Here is a 24643-nt window from a genome sequence, read left to right on the forward strand (position 1 = left end):
TGCAGCTGGAGAACCACAGAGCCCCAGGCTCAGAGTTCTGTTTGCTCCTACTTTGGATTAAAACCCCTGTCTTTGCTGCTCTGGGGCACAGGTTTCTCCATCAGCAGTACTCAGAAGTCACCTCCCAGCCTCCCTCCCACTGCTGGAGTTATGTAATTTACTAGGGAAGTTTTGGTAAAGGCACAAGGGCTGAGTCTTGCTGACATATTTTAAGCTCTTACCAAATATACATCACATTGCTGGTAGATGGGGCAGAGGCAAAGTACTTCCAAAAATGCCTAAAAAAACCATGTGTTCCAAACCTGTGAGTCAGCAGCAGGTCAGAATTCTGCTGTCACCACGTGCCCTGTGCTCATCTCTTGGCTCTGTGCTCCCAGCAGTGCTCCAGAGCCAGTCATGCTTCCTTGCCGCTGAAACACCTGGATAGAAGAGGTGATGGGCTGAGCCCTGGGGACACGGTGCGGCACGGCCACTGCCCCAGGAACCCCGTCCATGGGCAGCCCTTAGCAGGGAAGAACGCCACACAGGCACAACATAGTGGGGTCAGGAAGGACAGAGGGTTTCCCAGGCACTGCCGTGGGCTCTACTTCACCTCCCCACTCAGGCAGACAGGGGAGCCCCAGGGCTGTGCCTGCCAGGAATTGTCGGCAGGAGCCGCTTGGCAATGATGAGGCTGCGCTTTGCAGGGCACCAAGGTGCCCGCAGCCGCAGCCCAGCGCTCATCCTGGGATTTTGCAGCCTGAAATTTGACCTGATGAACTACCCAGCTGACAAAATCCATGGTTCCTAATGTAAAAACGGGAAGATCAAAACCCGAGCAGGCGAGGAGCGGCTGCCCGAGAGGAGCAGGGATGCAGCCCATGGCCACCGCTGTGTCACACGCAGCCTCTGCCCCACTTCCCCACGCCGGGGCTGATGCGAGCGGGGCCACTTCCTGCCGGGTTAGTGACACGGCGGGGAAGGCAGAAGTGCAGGCAGAAGGGAGCCAGAGAGGCCGAGCTGCGCCACAGGGAAGGACAGCGACAGGGTGAGACGACACGGGGATCCCTCTGCCACCACGCCATGTCCCTGGTGGAGACGATCCGGCTGTGGCAAGAAGGGGTGTGCGCTGCGGACAGGAAGGAGTGGAGCGCTGCCCTGGACGCCTTCTCGGCCGTCCAGAACCCCCCTGCCAAAATCTGCTTTAACATCGGCTGCATCCAGCTTGTCCTGGGGAAGCTGGCCGAGGCGGAGGAGGTAAGGTACAGCCCCTAGGGCCGCTCATCCTCCCCTCTGGGACTTGCCCAGGACATGGTGGGGCTGGAAGGAATTAATAGCATCACACTCTAAGGGATGGATTGGGGGCCTTTTAAAGCTGTGAGGAAGGGCGCAGCCCGAGGCTGCCAAACCTGTTCCGCCAGTGAATCAGAGGTGAGGCAGCAGCAGTGGTACACGGCCCACTGCTCACTATCCCTCTCTCCGGGAGGTGACCATGCTGGCATGGCTCCAGCTCAAAAAGCCCAGGAGCCTGGTCCAGGCTCTCCCCCATCCACTGCCCAGTGCTGCAGGGAGACACAGCCCACAGAGCCCAGCTTGGGCAGCTCCGCTAAGGCAGGATAGGTACAACTGCTCCATGCCCTCAGTTTTGTTAAGGTGTCCCCTTTTTACCCCCCCTTTGCCCCACTCCTACCTCTGCAGGCGTTCACCCGGAGCATCGGCTGTGACAAGCACCTGGCTGTGGCTTACTTCCAGCGGGGGACCGTGTTTTACCGGAGCCAGAAGTGAGTGGAAGGGTTTCAAGTTTCATTCTTGCCACTTACAGAGATGCCAGCCTTCATGTGAGGATGGCCCCAGGCAGGTTGGTGCCCCAGAGCCCAGACTGAAAGCCGCTGAGGTTAAACAGGCTCCCACTCTTCAGCACTGCAGTCTGGGATTAATATGAGCCTCAAAACCTCTCTCCTTCCCTGGGGTGTCTGAAACACTGCAAGGATAGAGAGGAGACCCTGAACTCACCAAGTCTGAGTACAGGCTTAGAGGCAGGCAGGTTGCCACCACGAGCTGGTGACACCTTCACCCTCTGCTCCCCAGCCATGGAAAGGCCATGGAGGATTTCAAAGAGGCGCTGGCCCAGCTGCGAGGGAACCAACTCATCGACTACAAGATCCTGGGGCTGCACTACCGGCTCTTTGCCTGCGAGGTGAGACACACCTGGCCACCAGCTGCACCCCAAAACTGCTCTCCAGCCTTCTCCAGCATGAGAAATCTTAAGAGGACACAGCCAGCCTCTTCTGTACCTTGCAAAAACCAAGCAAGCGGGTGCAGTGCCACTGCCCCACTGCCCTTTCCTTTCCTGGCAGCTCCGGCTGCTCCAAGAGCTCTTTTCCTTGCTTCCATCCCTCCAGCAGATTCTCTACAACATTGCACTGGTGTATGCCACAACAGAGAACTGGGAGAAGGCTGAAGAGCACCTGACCCTGGCCATGAGCATGAAGAGTGAGCCCCAGCACAACAAGATAGACAGGGCAATGGAAGCCATCCTGGTATGGAGGAGCAGGTCTCACAGGGAGAGGGAGGGAAATCCCACTGACAGCACATCCAGCTTTTAGCAGGATTAAAATGCCATGACAATAGTTATTGCAGTGGGACACGAGTCTGTGGGATGAGCTTTGGGTCACAGGGAGACAGGGATGGGAAGATGGGATTCCATGGACCACACCTGGGCTGGAATTGGGCTGTCATGGTGGGGGTCTGGAGCAGGCCCCAAGCCCAGGGCAGAAGGGACATTCATCACTCCCTGCTCTCACCTCCAAAGTCTCCATGACTTGTCTGTGCCACAGAAGCAGAAGCTCTGTGAGCTGGTGGCCATTCCTGCAGGGAAGCTGTTCAGGCCAAATGAGAAGCAAGTGGCTCAGCTGGAGAAGAAGGACTACCTGGGAAAGGCAATGGTAAGAAAGATCTGTACTATTTATTCAGGCCAAGCCTGTGGGCTGAGAAGAGCTGCTGACTGCCTTCTCATCATCCCTCTGGGCTGCTGTCTGCTGCCTGGGAGGCAGCCAGAGACAGGGAGCTGGTCTCTGCCTCGGGGATCCCCCAGACATGGAGAGAGGGATGGCACACAGGGATCTCGTGGGAAACAGGGAGACTGCAAGAATACCAGAGCTAAAAGCATGTTCCTGCTGAGCATGGCCTATTTCCAGTTTGTCTCCTTAGTGAGACATGAGGGATAGTCAGCAATGAGCTGCAATGATCCCACTGGAGCTTCAGCTCATGCCAAGACATTTTCAGGGATGGGGGAAAGGAGCTATTTAACATTTGACACCCACGACCAACCTCCAGCTCTTCCACCTCTCTGTTTGAAAAGGGCTTTTCAGCTCAGATAAGAAAGCAATCTTTTCTCATGTGAGTGTGCAAAATCCACCCACTGGGATACCACCTCTGGGTTCAGGCCCTGGGAGGCAGCACCCATCCAGAAAAGGAACCAGGCACTGGGGAATCAGACAGCTGAGAGCCAGGCAGCTCCTTGAGTGCCAGAAACATGCACAAAAACATGTTTCAACTTTCTAAATTACATTTAAGGTCACCTGTAGGAGGTATGGGCTTGAGCTGGACACTGGCTCCCTTCAACATTTGTGATTAAAACAGAATGGGAAACTTTAAGGTTTTAACACCTCAAACCACAGAAACAGCCAGGCTAAGAGCAGAAAACTTACCCCAGCTGAGAGGGAACCTTTGGTACCTGAGGCACTCAGTCCAAGATGCTTAGCCTAAAATCATAGCCTCTCCAGAACTTAAAGCACCCTGAGCAGCTTGGCTTGGCCAGCAGCAAAGGAGGAGGGTGGACATCAGAGGTCTGAGAGGGGTCTAGGGGCACCAAGTCACTCTTTGTCTCTGGCCCTAGGTGGTGGCCTCTGTGGTGGACAAGGATGATTTTTCAGGATTTGCTCCCCTGCAGCCACAGGTAAGATCTGTCAGTGAACAGCATGAACAGCATGCTCAGGGCAGAGTGACATGGGGGCTGTCACCCACTCTGGGGAGCACCCTTACCACCCTGAACTCTGTGCCACCACCGTGGGGAGGAGGCAGGCACTGCTTCCATGGATCCACTGCTCCCTCCACCATCAGGAAGCTCATCCCAACCCCACCCACAGCTGGGGCTGAGGTTAGGCTGGTTCCCTGCATGGGGAAGCAGTGGGTGGGGTGATGGCTCTCTGCAGGGAGCTGTCTCTGACCCTCCCCAAAGGAATCATTAGGGATCCTCTGCCTAACAATAGCAGTTTTATTCTCACTTTGCACCCTCCTGCCTTTCCACACCTCCTTAGCATTTCCCATGCCATTTTCCAGATGATGTAATGGCATCTTCCCATTCCCAAATGTGGCAAGAGTTTTTCCAGGAGGTTTTTGGGTGGATATGGGGAAACACAGCACAGCACCACTGCACAAGATAAATGACAACCTTCTCAATGCAGACAGCATTGACAATTTCAATCCTCTGTGAACTGAAACTAAAATCAGGAGTGAAAAGAGGATCATGCCTCTGAAAGCCAACTGTATGTTGAAGAGTGTGGAAACTGTTCCTTAGAAGGAACAAAGCCAGTGATATTCCTCATGGCACTTAAGGCACCTGCATGTGGAGGAAGGAACAGTGTTGGGGTGAGAGCATGGTAAAAGCCTGCAGGACATTTCTTCAAAGCAAACAAAATCCTCTGACTTACTGGTATGTTCCTTCTTGTCTTCCTGTTGGCAGGCCTCTGGTCCTCCACCCAGGCCCAAGACCCCAGAAATCCTCAGGTAAGTTGTATGAAAGATGGATCACCCATGCAGCCAGGCACAACCCCATCCTGCACTCACACAGCATCACCAACATCCTGACCTGTGCACTGCTCCCACCCCCAGGGCCCTCACAGGGCAGCCACACCGTGTCATGTACGAGTTCATTCCCGAGACCGAGGAGGAACTGCAGGTCCTGCCAGGAAACATTGTCTTTGTCCTGAAGAAAGAGAAAGACAATTGGGCTACAGTGATGTTCAATGGAAAGGTATACCAGGAGTGTGCTGGACAGGAGGGGCAGACAGCAGATTATGGCTGAGATACTGCTAAACTGAACTTCAAGCCTCAGGAACCCTCCTGGATGCAGGGGAGGGTGAGGACACATCCAGTTGTGTCCTCCAGCAGTGGGTTGCCTTCTTGCCAAGCAATCACTACACAGCTCTTCTCCCCCTGCAGAAAGGGATTGTCCCCTGCAACTTCCTCGAGCCTGTGGAGCTCCACAATAAGCTGCACATCCAGGTGAGGCAGCCCAGGAGGAAATGGTGTCCTGGGGAGGGCAGATCTTGAAATATTCACCCAACACCTGCCTCCCAGTGGGACCCATATATGTGACTCCCTCCTCCTCATGATGATGGCGTTGGTTCTTCTGGCCCATGGTCACCTTATCATGAGCTCAGAGACCTGCACAATCTGTGCTGGTGGCACCCTAGCGGTGGTGGGCAATGCTGGGGAGATAATGGATCTAGCTAAGTGACCCCTCCCCTGTTCAATACCCCGAACAGACTTGGGGAAAAGCAGGTTGGAGGGGAGCTGCACAAGGCAGCAGCACCCCAGTCCCTCAGTGAGGGTGGGACTGACAGCTCTGTCTCTTCCCATGGCACAGGAGGAAGCCCCTGTGGAAGCTGAGATCCCCGAGTCACCCACCCGCAGTGCACCAGAGAGGCCGCGGCGGCTGGCGCCAGGTCAGTGAGGGCAGCTGAGGGCATGGGGACACAGGGTGACATCCTCACCCTTTGGGAGTAGCGTAGGGCTCATCTCCATCTCATTCCTGGCCCCTTTGCAGTCAAGGAATGGGAGACATTGCAACAGGAGGCAGAAACAGAACTGCAGTGCTGAGAATGGAGTAAAATAGCATCTGTGGGGTCCCTGAGGAAAGCAAGTCCCTCTGTGCTTTAATTAGCACAGGGAGTAATGAGGAAAAGGGCCTGGAGACAGGAATGGGGCAAGGACCAGCTTGGAGTAAAGGATTCCTTATAGGCTTCTCCTTCAAGCAGGGCATCCAAGATAGTTTCAGTGCTGCTTGAGCTGAACTAGGCTTAAAGGAGCTGTATTAATTACTACAGCTTAAAGGAGCTGTGTGAAGGGGAATCCTGGCTGGTGGTACCCAGTGTTCCACATCCCAAGCTCTCGTTCCCAACAGAGCGGCCTTGTAGAGAGTCCATGGGTAGAGCTGACACAGAAGAAGGCTGCGGCTCATGGAATTAAGGACAAACACCTCACACACACAAAACCCCCAATGATCATCTTTATGGCACCAAAAGCCATCTCAGGTCTATTAGTGGGACCATGTTCAACAGTGTAGCTTGGGCTCTTCCTGGAATGAGCACAGTTGTGCCAAAGCACTGCCAAAATGTAAATCAGATCCTCATGAAGAGGCTTCCACAAAGCTGCATGAAATCACCCTGCCTGGAGGCCTTACAGCCCCACTGAACGACAGGGACTGCCTTTGGTTTTCAGGGATATCAAAGGAGCAAAGACAATAAAACCAGCAGCTCTGTGTTGGTACTTTTTGGATCCATCCATGAAAGATCCCACCCCTCATGCTCCCATCTCTGCAAGAGGGAAGGCACAGAGCCAAAACCTCTGCTCAGTGGTTGTATCTAGACCTTACAGAAGAACACCTGTGGCAGATGCTGTATCCATTCAAGGGATCGCTGCTGGCTCCAGGGCTGGCTGGTGTTGCTGGAGATCATGATGGGCTGCAGGAGGCCTGGCTGTGTGTTTATAAACATTTATCCCATCCCATTCCATTCCATCCCTCCTGAGCCACTTTTTTCCTCCTCCCCAGACCATGTTCCTGCTACCGTGGCACAACCAAGAGACACAGCAAAGGTAACATCCTGTGAATGCTGACCCTGAGGTCCTGCTCTCATACAAACCTGCTTCTACCAGGAGACTTAGGGATGCTTTTGGGAGTTCTCATCCTGGCCCCAGGTCAGGGGGCCACTGGATGACTCTCATCTTAGTCAACCTGAGGCACTTGAGAGGGAGAAATAGGAGAGAGCTTGACTGGAATGCACATACTCCAAGGTATGGTCAGCACATCAGAAAGTCACACTGGGAAGAGATGGGAAAATACAGCAATTCCAACTAAAAAAAAAAAAAAAAAAAAAAAAAAAAGAGGGACTTGGAGGGTGGGCACAGCTCTAATTTGATCACCCCAAAGCCACAATTTGGTGCCAAGTCCCTAATCTATTACTGAGCTCTCTCCTGAGACGAGCCTGGGTCTGCCAACCAATGTCCAAGGACGGCTGGGGAGGCACAATCTAACTCAGGCAACCACAGTTTCCACATGCCTGTGCTTGCCAAGCCACACAAGGTGACATCCCATTTCCTGCCTGCAGGAGGCTGAACCAACTGTCCTCAAGGTGCATTACAAATTCACAGTGGCCCTGAGAGTCGATCGAGGCCACTCCTACAGGGAGCTCCTGGAGCTGGTTTGCAGGAAGCTGGAGCTGCAGCCCGAGCACACGGAGCTGAGGTGAGGCACTGCCAGCCCCAGTGAGCCAGGGCTGGGCTCCAGCACTCCTCACCTGCATCCCCTGCACCAGGTACAAGCCTGTGGAGGGCCAGGAGCTGGTGACTCTGAGTGCAGAGAACGTGGAGGCAGCCTGGAGCCAGAGCAAGGACAACTGCCTGACAGTCTGGTGCAATGGCACAGAGGTCAGTGACAGCTACAGGGGGCAGCCACCTTCTCTTCCCTCCTGCCTTTCTTCTCCTTGCCACAAGAATGGCTTTGTGGCTTTCAACAGAAGCCAGCAACCTCATGAAAGGCAGAGGAGCAAAGAGAGAGGAGAAGAGAAGCAGAGCTCATGTCTCTTGCCCTGCTACAGAGGAAGAAAACCAAGAGGTTATGTCCTCACCAGCTTGTTTCTTGCCCAGGGAGAGGGGTTTGTACCAGACAGCAAAGCAGAGGAGTCACTGCAGGAGGCAATGCCTGGGGAGACGGGACCCAAGCACGTTGTAGCTCAGTACAGTTATGAAGCCACCCAACCTGAAGACCTGGAGTTTCAGGCAGGAGACACGATCCTTGTTTTATCCAAAGGTAATTGTGCTCCTCCTGGGACAGGAGAGGGGAGGGACCCCCAGCTCTGGTGAGAGGGAGGGTGGTGTGGCAGCAGCAGAGCCCCTCCAGCTCTGCACTGGGATTCCCATCCACACATCCCTGTTACACACACTTCTTCCAACAGATTTTCATCACTCCTGTTTCCACCACAGACCTCCCAAACATCTAAGACAGGAGCTACACTTGGACTGTGTTTAAGCTTATTGATCACCGTGGACTCTTTCAAGGAGATATCTCATTTTAGCTTCCATCCCCACAATGGGAGCAGGCTCTCACTCCCATTCCTTCCACCTGGAACCTTTTTTCATCTACTTTTCTTGTTAAGAGTAAAATCTTTCAATAGTCATTCAATATTAGCCCTTAGTGTTTCTATGGGAATTGAGGCTTAAATACAGACTAGATCAATATACACAGGGCACACTCCCCATCTCATTTGAGCCTCTGAGTGCAATCAAGACATCAGGAACAAGTTTTAAAGGCAAAACTCCCTTATATTTAGCTATCTGTAGTTATGTCACTGATTTCTGGTGGCTGGCAGGCTTTGGCAGCAGTACACAATCAGTCCCCCATGTAACCTTTGACAGGTTACATGCACCACACAATACTGATCACCCCCTCCACCCCAAAATCCTACTTTCCCCTTCATTGCTGAGCTAAATATTTCCCAGTACAAAGCTGGTTCTTGCCTCATTTGGTTCCCTCACAGCAAAACTGCCAGAGCTCCTAGGCTTTACTTAACCCAGGGTAAGGGCTGAGTGAGGGGGTTGGTTTAGGGTTTTTATGTGAACATGAGAAATAGCTGACAAAACGCTTCAGATGTATCCTGAAGAGGACAGACCAAGTATCAGATAATTTCCTCACTCTCCACACTCACTTTGTTTCCACTCAAGGCAGTTTCCAAGCCCCCTGGTCTCTATTTTGATCCCATTTCCCAACCCCATTTGATATTCCTTCTTACCTTACCACTTTACTGTCTTCCTCATTCCTCCCTTTCCTCCACATTCCACTCCCTGCTGGGTCTGCACAGCTCCAAGTTTTATCAGCAGAACACCATAAACAGTGATCTCAGGCCTGTCTGCAGCACATTATGCTCCTGTACATTCCTAGGGTCATAAGAACTGTGTCAATTTTCCCTTCCAGTGAATGAAGACTGGTTTGAAGGCAAGTGCAAGGGGAGGACTGGCATCTTCCCATCTGCATTTGTTCAACAGCCCAACACTGAACACCCAGAGAAGTGATATCAGAAAAGCTTGAAGTTGTGGAGAGAAATTAACAATTCAACTGTTGCCATTATGTAGTCTGCATGTTAATCCCTGCATCTGAAAATGAACTTTAAATGTTATTGCTACTTGTATTAAAAGCTTTATATTTTCTCTTACCTTTTGTGTTGTTCTCTTAAAAAGGAACTTGTTAAGAAGTTGCTAATTCCTGTTAGGGATACATTCATTCCTAAATCCTGTGCTTGGAAAGAGACTTGCCATGTTCCCCCATCCTTAAAAAAGCTTTTATACAGACCTGCCAGAAGCTGGGAACACCCACAAGAAGGTGGTGCAGCCTGCATTTGCAGCCCTGCCAGGAGATCCCAAAGGGGAAGCAAGTTCAGGAAGCTACAGACCAGGAAAGCAATTGCTTAAGACATCAGTGCCAACCCCAAGAACTTAGAAGGCACCACACAGCCTCATCCTGCCCCAACTCACAATTAAAATTCAGATGGACTTTTAAAATGCCACCAATAAAAGCAGACACATTTTCTTCAGCACTGGGAGCCGTACATGAAAGTTTCTCCTGATCAGTCAGAAGATACAGTAACTTTGAAAGACAGAGCCTGGAATCCCAGAGCTTTACTCCAAAGGTGCTAAGGGGGCTATCACACAAGTCCAGAAAACCCTACTGCCCCATTAACCTAAATATCACATTTCTTTTTAAAAGAACTTATTCTGGAGACAATAAACACCTGTAATTTCAAAACCAGAACATCTCTGGAGTTTCCTGTCACATACCTGGAAGCATGGAAACAGTGAACACACTAGTCTACAGGCAAGTCATTGGCAGAAGGATCTGTGCCCTCCCTCTGCATACTGCATACACTGTACCAGGATGAGTCTGCAACTAGGGAGGAGCTTTGCAAGCTGCTCCCATCTTACATATTTAGTTCAGTATGTAAAACACACTACACAGGCAGCACAAAACCACAACCAAATTATCTGTACCAAGCCCAAGCCACTGTGATTCATTTAGGTCTGTTTCAAATTAAAAAAAAAAATCAACTTCAAACATTCTTCTGGCTTCTACAGAAAAGTAATGCATTTTTAAAGGCCTGAAGCCAAGTCACACAGGAAATAAATGCAACACACAGACCTGGATGGAGAGAACATGGTTTAATTAAAGGCAAAGCTGATTTCGGCAGCTGCAGTTCTTGCACAGACAGACAGAAAACACAAAAAAAGCTTACAACACAAACCAGTTTCTGTTGGGGGCCCCTTGCCTTGCTCCTGCAGGTGCTGGAGGGCAGGGGGCTCAGATGCATTCCCGAGGCCGGGTGCTCATGCACAAGTGGAAGGGTGCAGCTGGACCTGCCCGGCCGGGAGTGAGGTGGTGCTCCTGGTCTGGGGTGCAAGAGTCAGTGACGGTGCAACACGGGGATGCCGCAGCTGCCTGGGCACACAGCTTGGACACACAGCGGGAGGGCTGGAGGGGACACACAGGGTGGGCTGGGTTACCACCGGGTGGGAACTTCACTTTTTGGACTTGTTAAAGGAAATACAGCTTTGAAATGCAACACAGAACAGTGATGTTGCTCAGGTGGAGCTCGTAGGGAGCTTCTCGCACCCCCGAGGGTATTGGGTCTCCTCCGCCTTCCCTTTTTGTATTCTCTGGGGCTGCCCAGACTCCAGCGTCACTTCGGCTCCTGCATGTGCTTTGTTCTGCAGCTGAATTCTAGCCCAGAGATCCTGAATCATCACACAAACTCCTACTGCTAAAAACAGCAAATGGACATTGAGTCTGTTCCTGTAACTTCCCTGGGAAATCTAACAAAAACGCTGTCCTTTTCTTTAACAAAACTTCCAGTCTTCCTTCCCCCTAATAAATAGCAAATAAAATGTTTCTTTTCCTTTTCCCTTCTGCACCTTTTCGTCTATGAACAGCACTGTGCTGTTTCCGTGTGTCCATGGGTGCCTTGGATTTGTTTCTGGCACTGAAAGCCTGGGGCTGCAGCTGGGACAGGTTTCTGCAGAGCTGACCTGTGCCTCACCGGGCGTGCGGATGCCCCATGCTGTCTGGGCTGGCTGTCGGATTCACCCAGCCCTGCTGGACCCCTGATTATTTTCTGCCATGGTAATGAAACTACGAGCGTTCAGCGAAGATGGGAGGATGGAAAGAGAAAAAAACAAAACCAAACCGAAACAAAACAAAACAAAAACCCATTGAAAGCTTTCTACCTACCTATTAAAATGAGTCAGGCTGTGAATGCACAGACTAGCCTGCCCTTTGCGGGGCTAGCCACTATGCTACAGTAAAATGTACAGGAATCACACATTAATTTAAAACCCCATAGCAGTTAACTTGCTTTTCAGCAGAGTGCTGTGAGGCCCCATGTCACCCCTTATAGCTCAAACACCTACTGAGAGAAGGACATTTCATGCTGGAGTCTCTAACCCACCCAAAGCCTCTGGGTGAAGCAGTGCCAAGTGCCAGACTCTCTTTCATGAAACTCCTTTGCTAGGCCGGGATGCAGAGCCCCACCTCATCACCACCCACTGTGACTGGAGCAGCAACTGGGGCTTTCATTGCTACACACTGACTATGAAGCACGTCTGTGTACAGAATTCAGTGTGATCTTACTACTGAGATAGTAATAAAGATGTTTAGGAGTAATTTCAACTACATTCTCAGTCAGCGAAGCAATCATTAATGGATTCCTATTGTATCTCCCCAAAGAGAGGAAAAGGATTGAGAAGTTCTCATTGGCTTCTCCCATCTGCCCTTTGCTCTCAGCTTTTACTTCCCATGTGGCTGGGGACATGCACAATGGAGAAGGTGAGAGGCGGTGATATTGGGTTACTGAGTGAGCCAAACAGCAGTTCCTCTCTCCCTCCGAAGGGCCCGGGGGATGGGAGAGTTCCTGATGTTGTTTGCTTGCACTGCAGACGTTTTGTGCACACTCAGTGGGTTGGTGGAGCACTTACGCCCTCCTGACAGCAAGGAACAGAAGAGAGGGCTGCCACCTGCACAGGACTGCGTGTGCCAGTCCCACAGACCCAACATGCCATGGTTTATGGAGCCGTCGTTGTGAGGGTGTCTCCTCTGTCTCAATGCGGCGGGTTCATGGCACCTTGTCCGCGCTGCTGCTTCTGCTTCTGCTGCATCAACAGCTGCTCCAGGGCCGAGGGGCCGGGGTGCATCATGGAACTGGACCAGATGGACTAAAAACAAACAGCCAACACTAGCACCTCCTTGCATCACACAGGACCTCTGCCAGGTGGGAAAGCAGACACCATGTTGTATATGCTCCCTCCTTATCACTCATACCTGGCTTATCACGAAAGTTAACCAGGCTTCAAAGAGGACCTTCTAAAAAGAGACTCCCTGGAAGAACTTTTATCCTCCTCCAGAACTCTCATTACCATAAAAATTCATCCCACATTTACTATTACTAATTTTAGACTAGTCAAAGCTAATGTTAGAATTTCTTCCAGTTCTGCCAGCCTGGGCTTGTTCCACAAAATCTCAAAACCAGCAAGAACTGTAAATTTGTGACATCTTCCTGCATTGGTGGCACCTCCCACGCTGCCTTGTGTAAGTCAATCTGCAGGAAAAACTGGCACTGAACTCTGACACTTCCAACAGGCTAATGGCCATCACTTGATCATCCAGCCTGCAGACCCATCCCTGAGCACAGCCCCAGCCAAACCCACCTTCAGGCTCTCCATAAGCACAGCAGAGGAGTCCTCCATGGCAGGAGGGCCTTGCACTGCCCAGGTACCACTGGGAGCACTGGACTGGTGCCAGCTGCTCTCTGAAGAGGACGATGTTGTTGGGAGATAGTCCAGACCAAACCCTCCCATTGCTAAAATGGCAGAAAGACAAGTTCAGAGTGAGATGGCAAGACCAGTGCAAAACAAGCATCGTCAGATGATGGTGTCTGACAGCTCTGTGCTAACCTGGAACCCAGCACTTGCCTGGCTTATCTGTTTTCCAGCGGTCTGCAACTCTCCGGTCTCTGTTGTCCGGAGTCCCAATGGGTCCAAAGTTGGAGAAAGGAACAGAATTGTGGTTATGGGTTGGAGGGGAGCTTGGCAAGCTGCTGGGGTTGGAGGAGTGAGGAGACTGGCTGGCTGGTGTTGAATGATCTAGGGATTACAAGGGAAGAGGAAAAAAGGTCAGCAGAGACAGCATGAGCCTCCCAGTTTTGAATTTCTTAGTGCTGCTGCAAATTCTGCCATCACCCAGTTTGATACAATGCTGAAGGTCAGTTTTTATTCCCTCCATTACATGAATGTAATGCAAATTCCTAAATTCTGAGTGAAAAATTTACAAGAACAGAACGACTGTGTTTAATGCTTGCAAGAAAAACAAAATCCAAGACACCTCATGAGGGCTGGTTAGGCAAAGGCAGTTTCCCCCCGTCTCTTGAAGAACTTGTGTCAAACTAAAAGAAGAACTGTCTCCAAGCTTGACAAACCAATTGAAAAATTAGATTAGACCTTGAGGAGTTTGCAAGTTTACAACTTCAACTCTCAGGTCTGAGAATTTTTTGCACTTATATGAGTCTTAAAACAATTGAGACCAGAACTCATTAGTGAGCAAAAGAGGAGAGGGAGCATGAAGCAGGCTGTCCACAGGCAGAACAGAACAAATGAAGAGGTGAAGGGAGAGGGAGTTGAAGCCATGTGAGCCAAAATCCTGCTAGAATAAAAGCACTTTGCAACTCCCTCCATCTCACCCACAACAGCTTCTCCTGGGTGGGTGCACAAGTCCCACCAAACATCTCATCCAGTGCAGGTGTTATTTAAAATCCACTCTTTTCTTAGACTCAACTAGCTCCTCTCTCACACTCTTCTGAGATTAAAATGCAGATGTAATAGTTATGGTTTATGCCTTTAAGATAATTACTAACAAAGAAGTTGGTCTGCTTTATGGGCTGCTTAACAGTAAAAAACCAATGCAACAAACCCCACTGCAGTTGTATTTCCCCCCACTCTTCCCTTATACAGTTTCTTCTGGATGTCTGAGTTAAAGCACTACTCTCAAATGGCTGTCAGGAAACCAAGTTAAAGAGATTTCAGGATTTATCACCTCCTACAACATTTATCCTGCTCAACTACTTAAATTAAAATCCAAGTTCTTACACTGTATTAATTACAAAATCCCCTCGTATTTCTGCAGATATATAAAGTAAAACAGAAACCTTCAGAGATCTTGCCAAGCAAGTTTGGTTTTTTTTTGGTTTTGTTTTTTTTTTTTTGTTGGTTTTTTTTTTTTTTTTTTTTTTTTGTTTTGTTTTTGGGTTTGTTTTTTTTTTTTTTTTTTTTTTTATTTCCAGTTACATGTAACTTGCAGTTGATTTAGAATTAACTCAAATCCTCTTAAATCACTAGACACAAGAAATGCTGTACCAGGATTACCTGAGCTGGCTGGAAGGGATGGAGACCACGGAGTCCCTTCAAAGAGAGAATAGAGTGAAGTCTCCTGATGGGCAACTGAAGGGGTGACTTCTGTTTTTGTGCTGGTATTGATGTTTTTTCCATATACCTCATTGAACATGCTGTTGTTTGGGTATCTTTCCTGAAAAAAAACCAAACAATATGAGAGCTTATGTGTTAGACTTATTTCAAACACTGAGACTGTACAAAGAAAACAATTCTAGTTCAAAATAGTTCCTAATTACTTTTTCACTTCCCAGTCCCATCTTCTTTGACCATTTAAGTCCATGCTGAATCAAGACAGATTTCCCCTGGCTGAACTGCAAAGTCCTCACAAAATCTTGATTCCCAGTACTTAGAAAAGTTCTATCAAGACCCTGCTCAATTCTCTGGAAGAGAATGGGTATTATTGCTCTGGAAATAAAAACCTACACACCACAGCACCCTGAGATGCACTTTTCAGTCGATTTCATGGCTTCACTAAGAGCAAAGGGCCCCTGAACTCAGTAATAAGATCTGCAGAGATATAGCTAAGATGAATTTGGGAAGAAAACTGATAAAGGCAAAGATTAGGGTTGATACAGAGTGGAATTACACATCAGTGTGGATTTCTTTCAGGTTTTCCACTGGCTTAATCACAAGCTGAAACAAGAAAAGGTGTTGGACTCTGGTTCACACTCACCTGATTTAGAGAAAAGCCGCTGAGGGACAGGAAAGATGATGACTGAGACATCAATTCTGATGGTTTTTCCAGCAGGGACTTCTTCAGAAAGCAAAAAGGGGAAAAGCACAGTTAGTGCTCAGCGTAGGGACCAGGAGGAAAGTGCATAATCAGAAACTGCCAAAGTGGTATTGGTCACATTTACAACTTGCCTTGCATTTTACCTCCAGTACCTTGGAGGACAGGGGAGGCAAGCTAACAAGTGCAAAATATCAGCAGTTTCCCTACTACCTGTAATTAATAATCTACAAATCAACAAACATTACAGCTGAGAGTCTCAGACCCAGAACAGGTTTCAAATGCAAAGTCTAATACTGTGATACATCTAATGGGGAGGTTCCTGCCAAAAACACCTTATGGTTGTGTAAAACCTTGCACAAGTGAGACAGGACCCTTCCCAGTGACACAAGGACTCTTTCAAACAAGATTAGACTCTTGTATGTGGCTACTGACAGAGTATCTTTTCAGTTCTGAGAGCATCTCTGCTGTAGAGACATTCTTAGACAGCAAGAGCAGCTAAGTGTTTTTTAAATTAGGTTTAGTAGTCCAACTTCATTTAGCACTCTCTCATTTCCATTATAAATGACTTGTAGACAGGAAGGAAAAAAATATCCAACCCAAATGTTAAAAAGTAAGGTTCCAAAACTCTCCATGGATTTTACTTCCATGTAAAGATACTACGGGCCATGACCTTTCATCCAGCATGTATGCCACCTCCATCTCACACAGTTGTTATTTCCAGCATAATATTTCTTCTCTTTCTGTTTGGGTTTTACTATGATTAAGGAGTGAAAAACAGGGTCTCTGAAATGAGCCTATTCAGAGAAAAAATAGCTAAGTTATCACTGACAGAAACCAAAGAAAAATCATCAAGCTTGCCTGGTAGACAATGAACATCACCAAATCTAGGATGTGCATCACCAAGCCATAGCATTAGTAAAACCCTAAGTAAAAATGTGTGTGAACCAAAATAAAAGCTGTAGTCTTGTTACAAATAACCTCCTCTTGCACTCTCACCAGCTCAGCATGTCAGATGTTTTAAAATTTATTATTCAAACCACAAAAACCAGAACTAGCATCTTTCTGTCTTTAACACAGCCACAGTACCTGGAATACTTTTGCTTTCATCATGTAAACTTAAGACAAACAGCCTCATTTTCTTGGCAAGCAGCCCCTAGCTTGTTAGATTTTCAAAGTGACAGCTCATTACTTTGAAAGCACATTTTAAAAGCCAGACAAAATTCCCACTCTGCATATCCACATGGCTTGCACAGCGAAGGATTTCCTTCCATTTGGCAGCAGACACAACAGTAGGAGCTTCAAAGGAAGCTGCTAAAGCAGCAGCTATTAGTTTCTTAGCAAAGTTATCTAATGAGACAGAAATTAGTATCTTTTGCAACTCCTTGGGATGGCAGGTAAAATACTGAGGTTTTGTAACTGAGGAAGAGACAATCAGAAATTTTGAGTGGTCACAAATAATTCTTTGTTACAGCTACTAATCTGAATCAGTATGATTTAATGAACATGCTTGTAGCTAAAGTAGAAAGGCATGCTGCACTTTCAGAGACAATTTAAAAATTCAACAGCTCTGAGACCTCCCAGCTAGTGAACTAGGAAGGTTTTAATACAAAAAAAATGTAGGCAAAAAACCTGCCCTGTCAAAAATTACTCTATTTCTATAAGAGTTATTGTGTATTTATCCAGTTAACTGCTATTTTCTTCCAAAGCCATCCTTCTTCTTTAAGAAACTCTTCTGCATTGAATAGGGGCAGCATCCCCCTGCCTCTATGGAATTTTTATATGCAGATTATAATCACAGAATCACATCACAGAATTGCAGAATGGCTTAGGTTGGAAAGGACCTTAAAACTCATCTCATTCCACCCCATGCCCAGGGACACCTTCCACTATCCCAGGCTGCTCTAAGCCCCATCCAACCTGGCCTTGGACACTTGCAGGGATGGGGCAGCCACAGCTTCTCCTCAACTTCACAGGGAAAAATTTCTTCCTAGTATCTCATCTAAACCTATCCTCTGTCAGTTTGAAGCCATTCCCTCTTGTCCTGTCACTACACCCTGGTTCTGATGACTCCCCACAGCTCTATCAGTGTCCCCAATCTTTATTACTAAACCCATACAACTGCAGAAGAGCAAGTGCATTAAATGACATACCATGATGCATCAACACCTCTCCTGTGGACTGTACTTACAAAAACCCCCCAGTTACTCTGGTTTCTGAACAGATTAACAGGCCTGGATTCAGCCCAAAAGCTGTAGTTTTCACCCCTGTGAAAACTAGCTCAAAGGTGAGGCAGGAAAGTGGACAGGAGGTATGGGGGAGAGAAAGGAATTTCACATTTCTTATAATTTCACAGAAGAAAGAGATGCCAGTTAAGAGTGAGAAGCAGCAAATACATACAAAGAGGCTTCGTCCAGGAAGAGAGGCGAGAGGCCCCAGCAGAGCTGGGTAAAGATCAGGAGGATTAGAGAAAATCAGCTCTTCCTCCTCCTCCAAGGCAGCCAGACTCTTTAACAGGTCCGGAGGAAGCAGAGGGGAGCTCTTGGGGTCCTAGTGACAGAAATGAGCACAGTGAGACAACAGAAGGCAGAGAGAACAGCCAGAGCAGGAGGGAGAACAGCAAGAGGAAGGCAGAAAGCAGCATGCAGAGGGCGAGGTGAGAACGGTGCTGAGGCACACACTGAGAACTCTGAGCAGAAATAACCACGTGGCCAAATGTGCACGGGGAGAGGACCACGCACCCAAGTGACAGCAGGGAGCTTTAATCAGCAGAGCCAGTGCTTCCCCTTGCATCCATGCCACACACTGAACCTGCTTCCACGTGCAAGGACAACAAACAAAACCTTATCATCATTCTTCTACAGCTGACCTGGGAGTAACTTAGGTTTCAAGTAGAATCATGTTTGCATCATCTCCTTTTCCCTGCTTGTGGAGTTTAAATCCCATGAGACTCATTTCCACTGGTGACAGCTACTATGCCAATACACAGCTGACCAGCCCCCTGGGTCAGTAAAATCTGCTCAGTGCTGGTCAGACTGGACATCTTTATTTTTGTAAAGAGAGATACTTAAAGCACAAGCATCACAGGCACAGCTTCTCTCTGCAGCACAACGTTTCCCTTTTAGGAAAGAAGATCAGGCTTTGACCCTGTCTCTATCTAAAAACCACTACATGACACCAGGGTAGTACTGTGCATTGTCTGTACATGGCACTCCTGTACATTGTCTGGCTTTTCTCTTGGAAGGAAAAGTCAAGTGATACCAGCTGACCTTCTCAATGTCCTGAGTGCACTTACAGAGGCACACCCAACCAAAGGTTTAAAAGGCCTCTCTTTAAGCTTCCTTATAAACATCACCAAAAGCATTCACAGATGACTCCTGGACTGTTAATAAATAACAGAGATTGGTGGGTTTAACACCAACATGAATCATGATCACATGAACAGAAGTATTCCATTTACTGCAACTGGGAGCTAAGGAAGCCATTTAGCTCCCTCAGTGTGGTGGGATTTTCAAGAACAAACAAACAAAAAAATTCCAAGACAAGACCACTGCTACCATCCTTGATTGCTCAACCTATTGTAGCCTCAGCCATTCAATTCACTATAGCAGTGTTAGGAGTTCACCTAAAGCGCAAGAATTCAACTGCAATTATTTGGGTGGCTTTTATGGTTTTCACCAGTTGCAGCCAAGCATCTTCCCCAAAACTATCAGCTGCCATGTTTATCAACCTGGCAGACACAGCACAGAGATGGATGTCACATCCATACTGAACAAGACTTAGATTCACTTGAAACCAAATCTTTAAGAGACTGACACCACACACAGCCTACTAAAATGGGGAATTCATTACTTTGTGCTGGAACCCCAGGTACTGACACTCAGGTCCCTTCTAATTAAGTTTACACTGACCTACTTGGGACCACGGGGCATTCCTGAAACAGGGAAATGCCAAGAGTTGCCATGAATACCAGAGCCTTACTTTTCCCCACTTGCAGCATGGCTCTTACCTCAAAGGTCATCCTGGAGACAGCGTCCTGCTCGGAGCGGAACACTCCCTGCCGCTTCCCCCTGCGGTCCATGCCCGACTGCTGGCTCATCACCCTGTTGTCCGTCATGCCATAGGAAGAGTCCCAGTAATATTCTGGCACCTTGACTTCTGAGGGGTTCTGGTTATATGGCTCCATTGGGAAAGGCTTCATTTTTTTCTCCAGAGGTTGCTGTTGCATCACAGGAGGCTGTAATGACTGTTCAAAGAGTTTGAGAGGGTCCTGGGCCTGCAGGTAATAGGGCTGCTTTACAGACATGATCTTCCCCAGGGAGCCTTGGACTTGAGGGGGGTTCCAGAGCTGCTTGGACGAGTCTGTCTGTGGATACTGAGGCAGAGACACAGGATTTCACCACCAGGGAGCAACAACCCACGTTACCTGAATGCTTAACTCCATCCAAGCTGTCAGCCTGGCTCATGCATGCTAGCAAATCAGAATGTTTGTGGAATGTCTGTGTTATTCATCAAAAGCAATTTCCATAGGCATCTAATGCTCTCTAGTCAAGACTTACACCAACAGCCAAGTATAATCCTTACTCTATCAAGATCCTTTTAACCCAAAAGCCTACAAACTAAACCTTCAGTAAGGTACTGAGCCAGCATTTTGCTGCCCAGAAGACAAGCAGGGTCTCACCATTGGGTCCAGATTTGCCAGAAGTGAGATTTTCTCCAGCACAAGGTGAGCAAAGGAACTAAGAGCTGTAAGGGAACTGACACTGCAACCAGTTAGCCAAAGGAGAGTGCAGGTGGAGGTTCACACTCAGCCCTCATCACTCACACAAGAAAACCAGAAAGGCCTGAGAAAGACACACCACCTCCATACCTTGTCTGTATCAGAAATACACAGCAAACAGATGACAGAAAAGACATTCCATTCCAGTACATACCTTCCTTTCAGTTACAGCATCATATGTTCACACCAAATAAACTTCAGCTCATTTTCAAATTTGCCCAGAAGTTCACAATCAAAAAATTCTTTAATGACAATTTTGAAAGGTAATCCAGGAAGACAAGTTTTGAACATTGCCACTTATTTTTAAATAAAGCCCAGCATGTAGCACAGGCCAAGTTTACCTGCTGGAATCCAGAGTGGTGTGGTGGGCTCTTCCCCAGGCCCTGCACAGCTTTCGTGGGGGACTGCTGCTGCTGCTGCTGGGCCAGAGCTTGCACCTGTAACTGGCTTGTGGACTGTGCTGCTGTTGCCTGAGCTGGTAAAGATGAGAGGGGTTGCTGGGAAGGAGGTGGTGTTTGCTGAGGTCCCTGGGTCATTGGCCCTGGTCCAGAGGGCCGTTGCTGGCTGTAAGGAATGTGGGACTGTTTCCCACCTTGCACCTGGTTTCCTGCAGGCGAGTGAGCTGTGGGCTGGAGGAAGGTTCCTGGGACAGAAACACCACCTGGGAAGGTGTACCCCGTGCTCATGGAGAAAGCCACAGGAGGGGGGACAACATAGGTTGGAGGAGGAAATCCTGGAAAAGATTAAAAAAATGCATCTTTAATCACAATTTGACAGACCATACAACTCCCTCCAGCAAACTTTTAGTGGGGGTTTTTCTTCCTATGCTGTTTATTTAGGAAAGGAGGCACCATTCTGCACACATGCACTACAATGCTGTTCTTCACCTTGGCATGTGCGTGACTGTGATCACACAGGAATTCCAAATTTGTTTTGGAGCTTTCTTGCAATATTCCAGGAACTGACAGCAGTATCTGAGGGTCATATGTTTCCACATCCCTGTGTTCCCTCAGTGTCCCTGCTTTTTCTGACCCCCACTACCTTTTCCCTTCATTCTTCTTGGGTGTTTGATGCTTTACCCCCAAAGTTTCCTCCCCTTCAAACACTTTTCAGGGACTAAACTTCTGCAGGAGCACACAGAAGCAATCAATACAATAAGTGTGTACTGCCTCCTCTCAGAGGATCACCAGTCTCTGGATCAATTTAGACAGAGACAGATGGTAACCAAACAAATCCTCATATCTGTAAGATCGATTCTTTCCCTGTAATTTACACTGAAAAGTCAGTTTGGAGGGCAAGCTTTAATTCTGTGTCTCACAGGTCAGATTTTATGCTGACTTTGGGACAGGGAAGATGCCCATCTATCTTATATTGAGGAGCTCCATGTAACACCTGCAGGGAAGACACAACTTCCAGTTATTCCCTGAGCAAACATGGATAGCAAGGTGTGACAGGCAGACTCCATAGCAAAATGGGACACACGACACAGCAACAGCAACAAGTAAGACCAGACAAATTACAGCTTCAAACATGAGCACCACTACAAAAGAAAGTGAGTTTTAAAGCAAGCAGTGTGATTGATCTTTTGCAATGGAGTCTGAAGCACAGGGAATGCTTCAGAAGCAGTGCTAGCAGAAAGCTTTGTCATGTTCAGACTAACTACAGGAAGAGCCTAGAGTGAAGTTCCTTGATCTTACACCCACTAAACCAGAAGGCAGGTGGCAGATTTCATGACAAACCTTGATTCAAAGCATAAGGGATCTTATTTATCTTGTTTCAGTTCTGCTATGCCCCTTTTTACCACTTGATAAGACGTTCAACAGGAAAATTCATGGTCATTAGCAGAGCCCCTACCTTGCAGAGGCTGTACCAACCACTATTACAGGATTTTCTTCAGTCAACAATAAATGACACTTCAAAAGAATGATGCAAATTACCTGGACGGCTAGGAAGGGGAGGAAAGGCTCCTGGGTGATGAATAGGGATGAACTGGGAACTGCTGGCCTGGCTTGGAGTCTGAGTTACAGGTGTTTTCCTGGCTTCAGATACCGGAGTCTTCCTCATCTCCGTCTGGGATTTCACCTGATACAAAAGAAAGTACGAAGAAATTAAATCACTTGTCCTAAATTTCCATATTAACCATATCATATCTCAAGCCAAAATTTAAACTCTCAGATTGTCTGAGCAATTCTTTTCTTTTCCCTAAGTAACTGAGAGACCTTTGGAACACAGAGCCCTCCTCACTGACCTCAGGCAGATTACCCTGCATGTCCTCAGGCACTTCTCACCTCACAACAGCACTCAAGGATATTTACTCAGAAGATGCAAGAGGCTCCTTCTCTAGCATGAGAGTGAGAAGCAGACACAGTATTCTCACACCATTCAAGGAACTTACCATGCTGCTCACCTGCAGTGTTTGAAAACAAAAAGTGCAGATGCTGCTACGCTTCTAGGGCACTGCTCCATCCTAAGTTATGCTACTTACCTGCAGCACCTTAAAAAACAAGCACTGCCACACTCTTCCTGGGGAGTCCTCTCAGCCTAATCCATACAGTGGTGTATATGCACAAACTCCACACTATGGAATTCTTCTGACCCAGAGCATACAAGACAAACAGCAGAAGTGCTTCACCTCATTCAGTTTACTGTGTCACTGTGGGGTGTTATGTTACAAGAGCTGCACCAGTTAAAGGCAGAGAGAAGAATGGAATGTAATGTTTACCTTATTCTGAGTCTCCCGCGGTCTGGGTCTTCCTGGGGAGGAAGACAGAGGGGAAGACTACTTTCCCTTTCTGTTCAGCTCGGCAGAACTGCCTGGAATGCAAGATGGAGCAGGCAGGAAAAAGACAGCAAGCAAGGAACCCGGGCAATACAGAAAGGGCCCAGGAGCAGACCTGACACCAAGCCTCAAAGGTGAGTGAAAGAAAGGGTTGTATCAGGGATCAAATTAAAAAAAATCCAAACCAAACAACAACAATAACCCCTACACCATAACTGTGTGGGGTTTATTTAGACATGTAGTGCTGCTGAGTTGAAAGGAGTTACAGGACAGCTGTTTTCTGCCAAATTACAGTAGTAAAGGGATAGATGCATTCATATCCTTTCTTAAGTTCTTTTTCAAATTTAATTTCTCCATTTAGAAATTATGGGAGTGTAGGGTTCTTTCTGCATTTGTAAAATTGGGAGACTTGGGTGGGTTTTTCATTTCCCACTACAAAAAGTCTGGAGGGAACTCCACCTCAAGGTTCTGGCTGATGCCAAGCACCATGAACAATGCAGGCCCTTGCTCATGCTGCATCTCTTCACCCTCCATCACATTCAGCACATTTAACTTACATTGTGCTGTCCCTTTCCCCTCCACAGTAAGCCAAATATTTTTACAACCCATATCAAGCACTATGCATTGTTTTATGGAAATGCTGGGGAATTCAAAGACCTTCTTCCTGCCATGTCATTTTAAAACTCGAGCTCCATCCATCAAAAACTCAAGTATGCTATAACACATTTCCAGAGGATGGCTTCCAAAAGGCCCCCTGCATGATTTACAGTTAACTTTATAAAAACATAAATTACTAAAATCAATTAATCAAGACAAATTTCAGTTCCTTCCTTGCTTCTACTTGATATTACCACAGAAGTGTCAATGCTACCAAATATTTGCCCCCATAACAGCCCTAAGTGTTCCTACACAGTGCCTGAGAGTGGCACCATTTTATCACAGGGACCTCTTAAGACTACGCTACACTTTGAGTTAGTCTGCACTGAGCTTCCTTGGCTCCTAACATTGCCTTCCCTAGAGAGCAGAGATTCGACCCAGATCACATCCTGCCTGAGCAAGTTTCCCATGTATCTGCAAAGCAGGACTGATCACCTCTGTACCACATTCTTCACATTTTTGCCAAGTAAGAACTGCAGCATTTAAGCTTTTGAAGGCAATGAACTGTGTAGGAAATAAAGCATGAAATTGTCAGGAGTGCCAAAGCAGAACACAAACAGCCCATCAACTGGTATGAAACCTACACTAGTTTCTCAGTGTGGGGGGAAAGGAAGCCCTCCCTCTATTCTGGAGCAGGTCTGGATAAGCAAGCCTACCAAATTATACAAAACAAAAGTTATTTCCCTGGACTTGTTGCCCTAAATAGAGCGGACAGAGTTAAAAAGTCAAAATTAATTTCTATTCAAGAACAGACAAACAATAACAGACAACATCAGAGCAGATTCTGCTACAGCTGGGTTTGTTGTATCTTAAGACTTAGTCAAGCAAATTTATGATAAATAAGCTATTGTCCCTCTCCAGAAAGCTACACATAATCCTCAGATCTGGCAGGTTCTAATCCACCTGAAGTCCTTATTTTGCAAGACAGGGGCACAAAGATCAAAGCTGGGAG

General features: G+C 47.7%; 2 protein-coding genes across 5 annotated transcripts in view; one reads left to right on the plus strand and one right to left on the minus strand.

Moving 5' to 3' along the window:
• The first annotated feature begins 982 nt into the window (after positions 1-982).
• Positions 983-9433, plus strand: NCF2 (neutrophil cytosolic factor 2). 2 transcript variants are annotated; one of them, XM_058030195.1, is made up of 15 exons: positions 983-1236; positions 1678-1760; positions 2068-2176; positions 2382-2519; positions 2817-2924; positions 3878-3937; positions 4724-4767; positions 4873-5014; positions 5203-5265; positions 5630-5708; positions 6815-6858; positions 7371-7507; positions 7578-7689; positions 7909-8071; positions 9233-9433. In XM_058030195.1, exons 1-15 carry the CDS (start codon positions 1063-1065, stop codon positions 9328-9330), a joined length of 1554 nt encoding a protein of 517 aa, XP_057886178.1. In that variant the 5' UTR covers positions 983-1062; the 3' UTR covers positions 9331-9433. The 2 variants fall into 2 exon arrangements, with proteins under 2 accessions (XP_057886178.1, XP_057886179.1); XM_058030196.1 differs by having other exon boundaries at positions 2385-2519.
• A 1022-nt stretch (positions 9434-10455) lies between these two features.
• SMG7 (SMG7 nonsense mediated mRNA decay factor) overlaps positions 10456-24643 on the minus strand; it is a 51382-nt gene continuing 37194 nt past the window's right edge. The window contains exons 15-24 of one of the 3 annotated variants that reach the window (XM_058029958.1): positions 22193-22337; positions 20848-20988; positions 20597-20730; positions 19485-19850; positions 17876-18025; positions 15419-15499; positions 14719-14878; positions 13273-13443; positions 13009-13160; positions 10456-12516 (exon numbers count right to left, since the gene is read on the minus strand). In XM_058029958.1, coding sequence (XP_057885941.1) covers positions 12403-12516; positions 13009-13160; positions 13273-13443; positions 14719-14878; positions 15419-15499; positions 17876-18025; positions 19485-19850; positions 20597-20730; positions 20848-20988; positions 22193-22337 — 1614 coding nt within the window. In that variant the 3' untranslated portion in view covers positions 10456-12402. Of the gene's footprint in view, positions 12517-13008; positions 13161-13272; positions 13444-14718; positions 14879-15418; positions 15500-17875; positions 18026-19484; positions 19851-20596; positions 20989-22192; positions 22338-24643 lie in introns of all 3 variants that reach the window. The other 2 variants (XM_058029957.1, XM_058029959.1) reach the window with 2 other exon arrangements.

The sequence above is a fragment of the Melospiza georgiana genome, chromosome 9, assembly GCF_028018845.1.
Source record: "Melospiza georgiana isolate bMelGeo1 chromosome 9, bMelGeo1.pri, whole genome shotgun sequence".
Taxonomy (NCBI): domain Eukaryota; kingdom Metazoa; phylum Chordata; class Aves; order Passeriformes; family Passerellidae; genus Melospiza; species Melospiza georgiana.

Excerpts from the sequence above, each read along its gene's own strand:
- NCF2 (XM_058030195.1), top strand. The coding sequence starts at position 1,063 with ATGTCCCTGGTGGAGACGATCCGGCTGTGGCAAGAAGGGGTGTGCGCT. Across the intron at positions 2,520-2,816 it reads GGGCAATGGAAGCCATCCTG|AAGCAGAAGCTCTGTGAGCT; the intron begins GTATGGAGGAGC and ends TCTGTGCCACAG. Across the intron at positions 6,859-7,370 it reads AACCAAGAGACACAGCAAAG|GAGGCTGAACCAACTGTCCT; the intron begins GTAACATCCTGT and ends TCCTGCCTGCAG.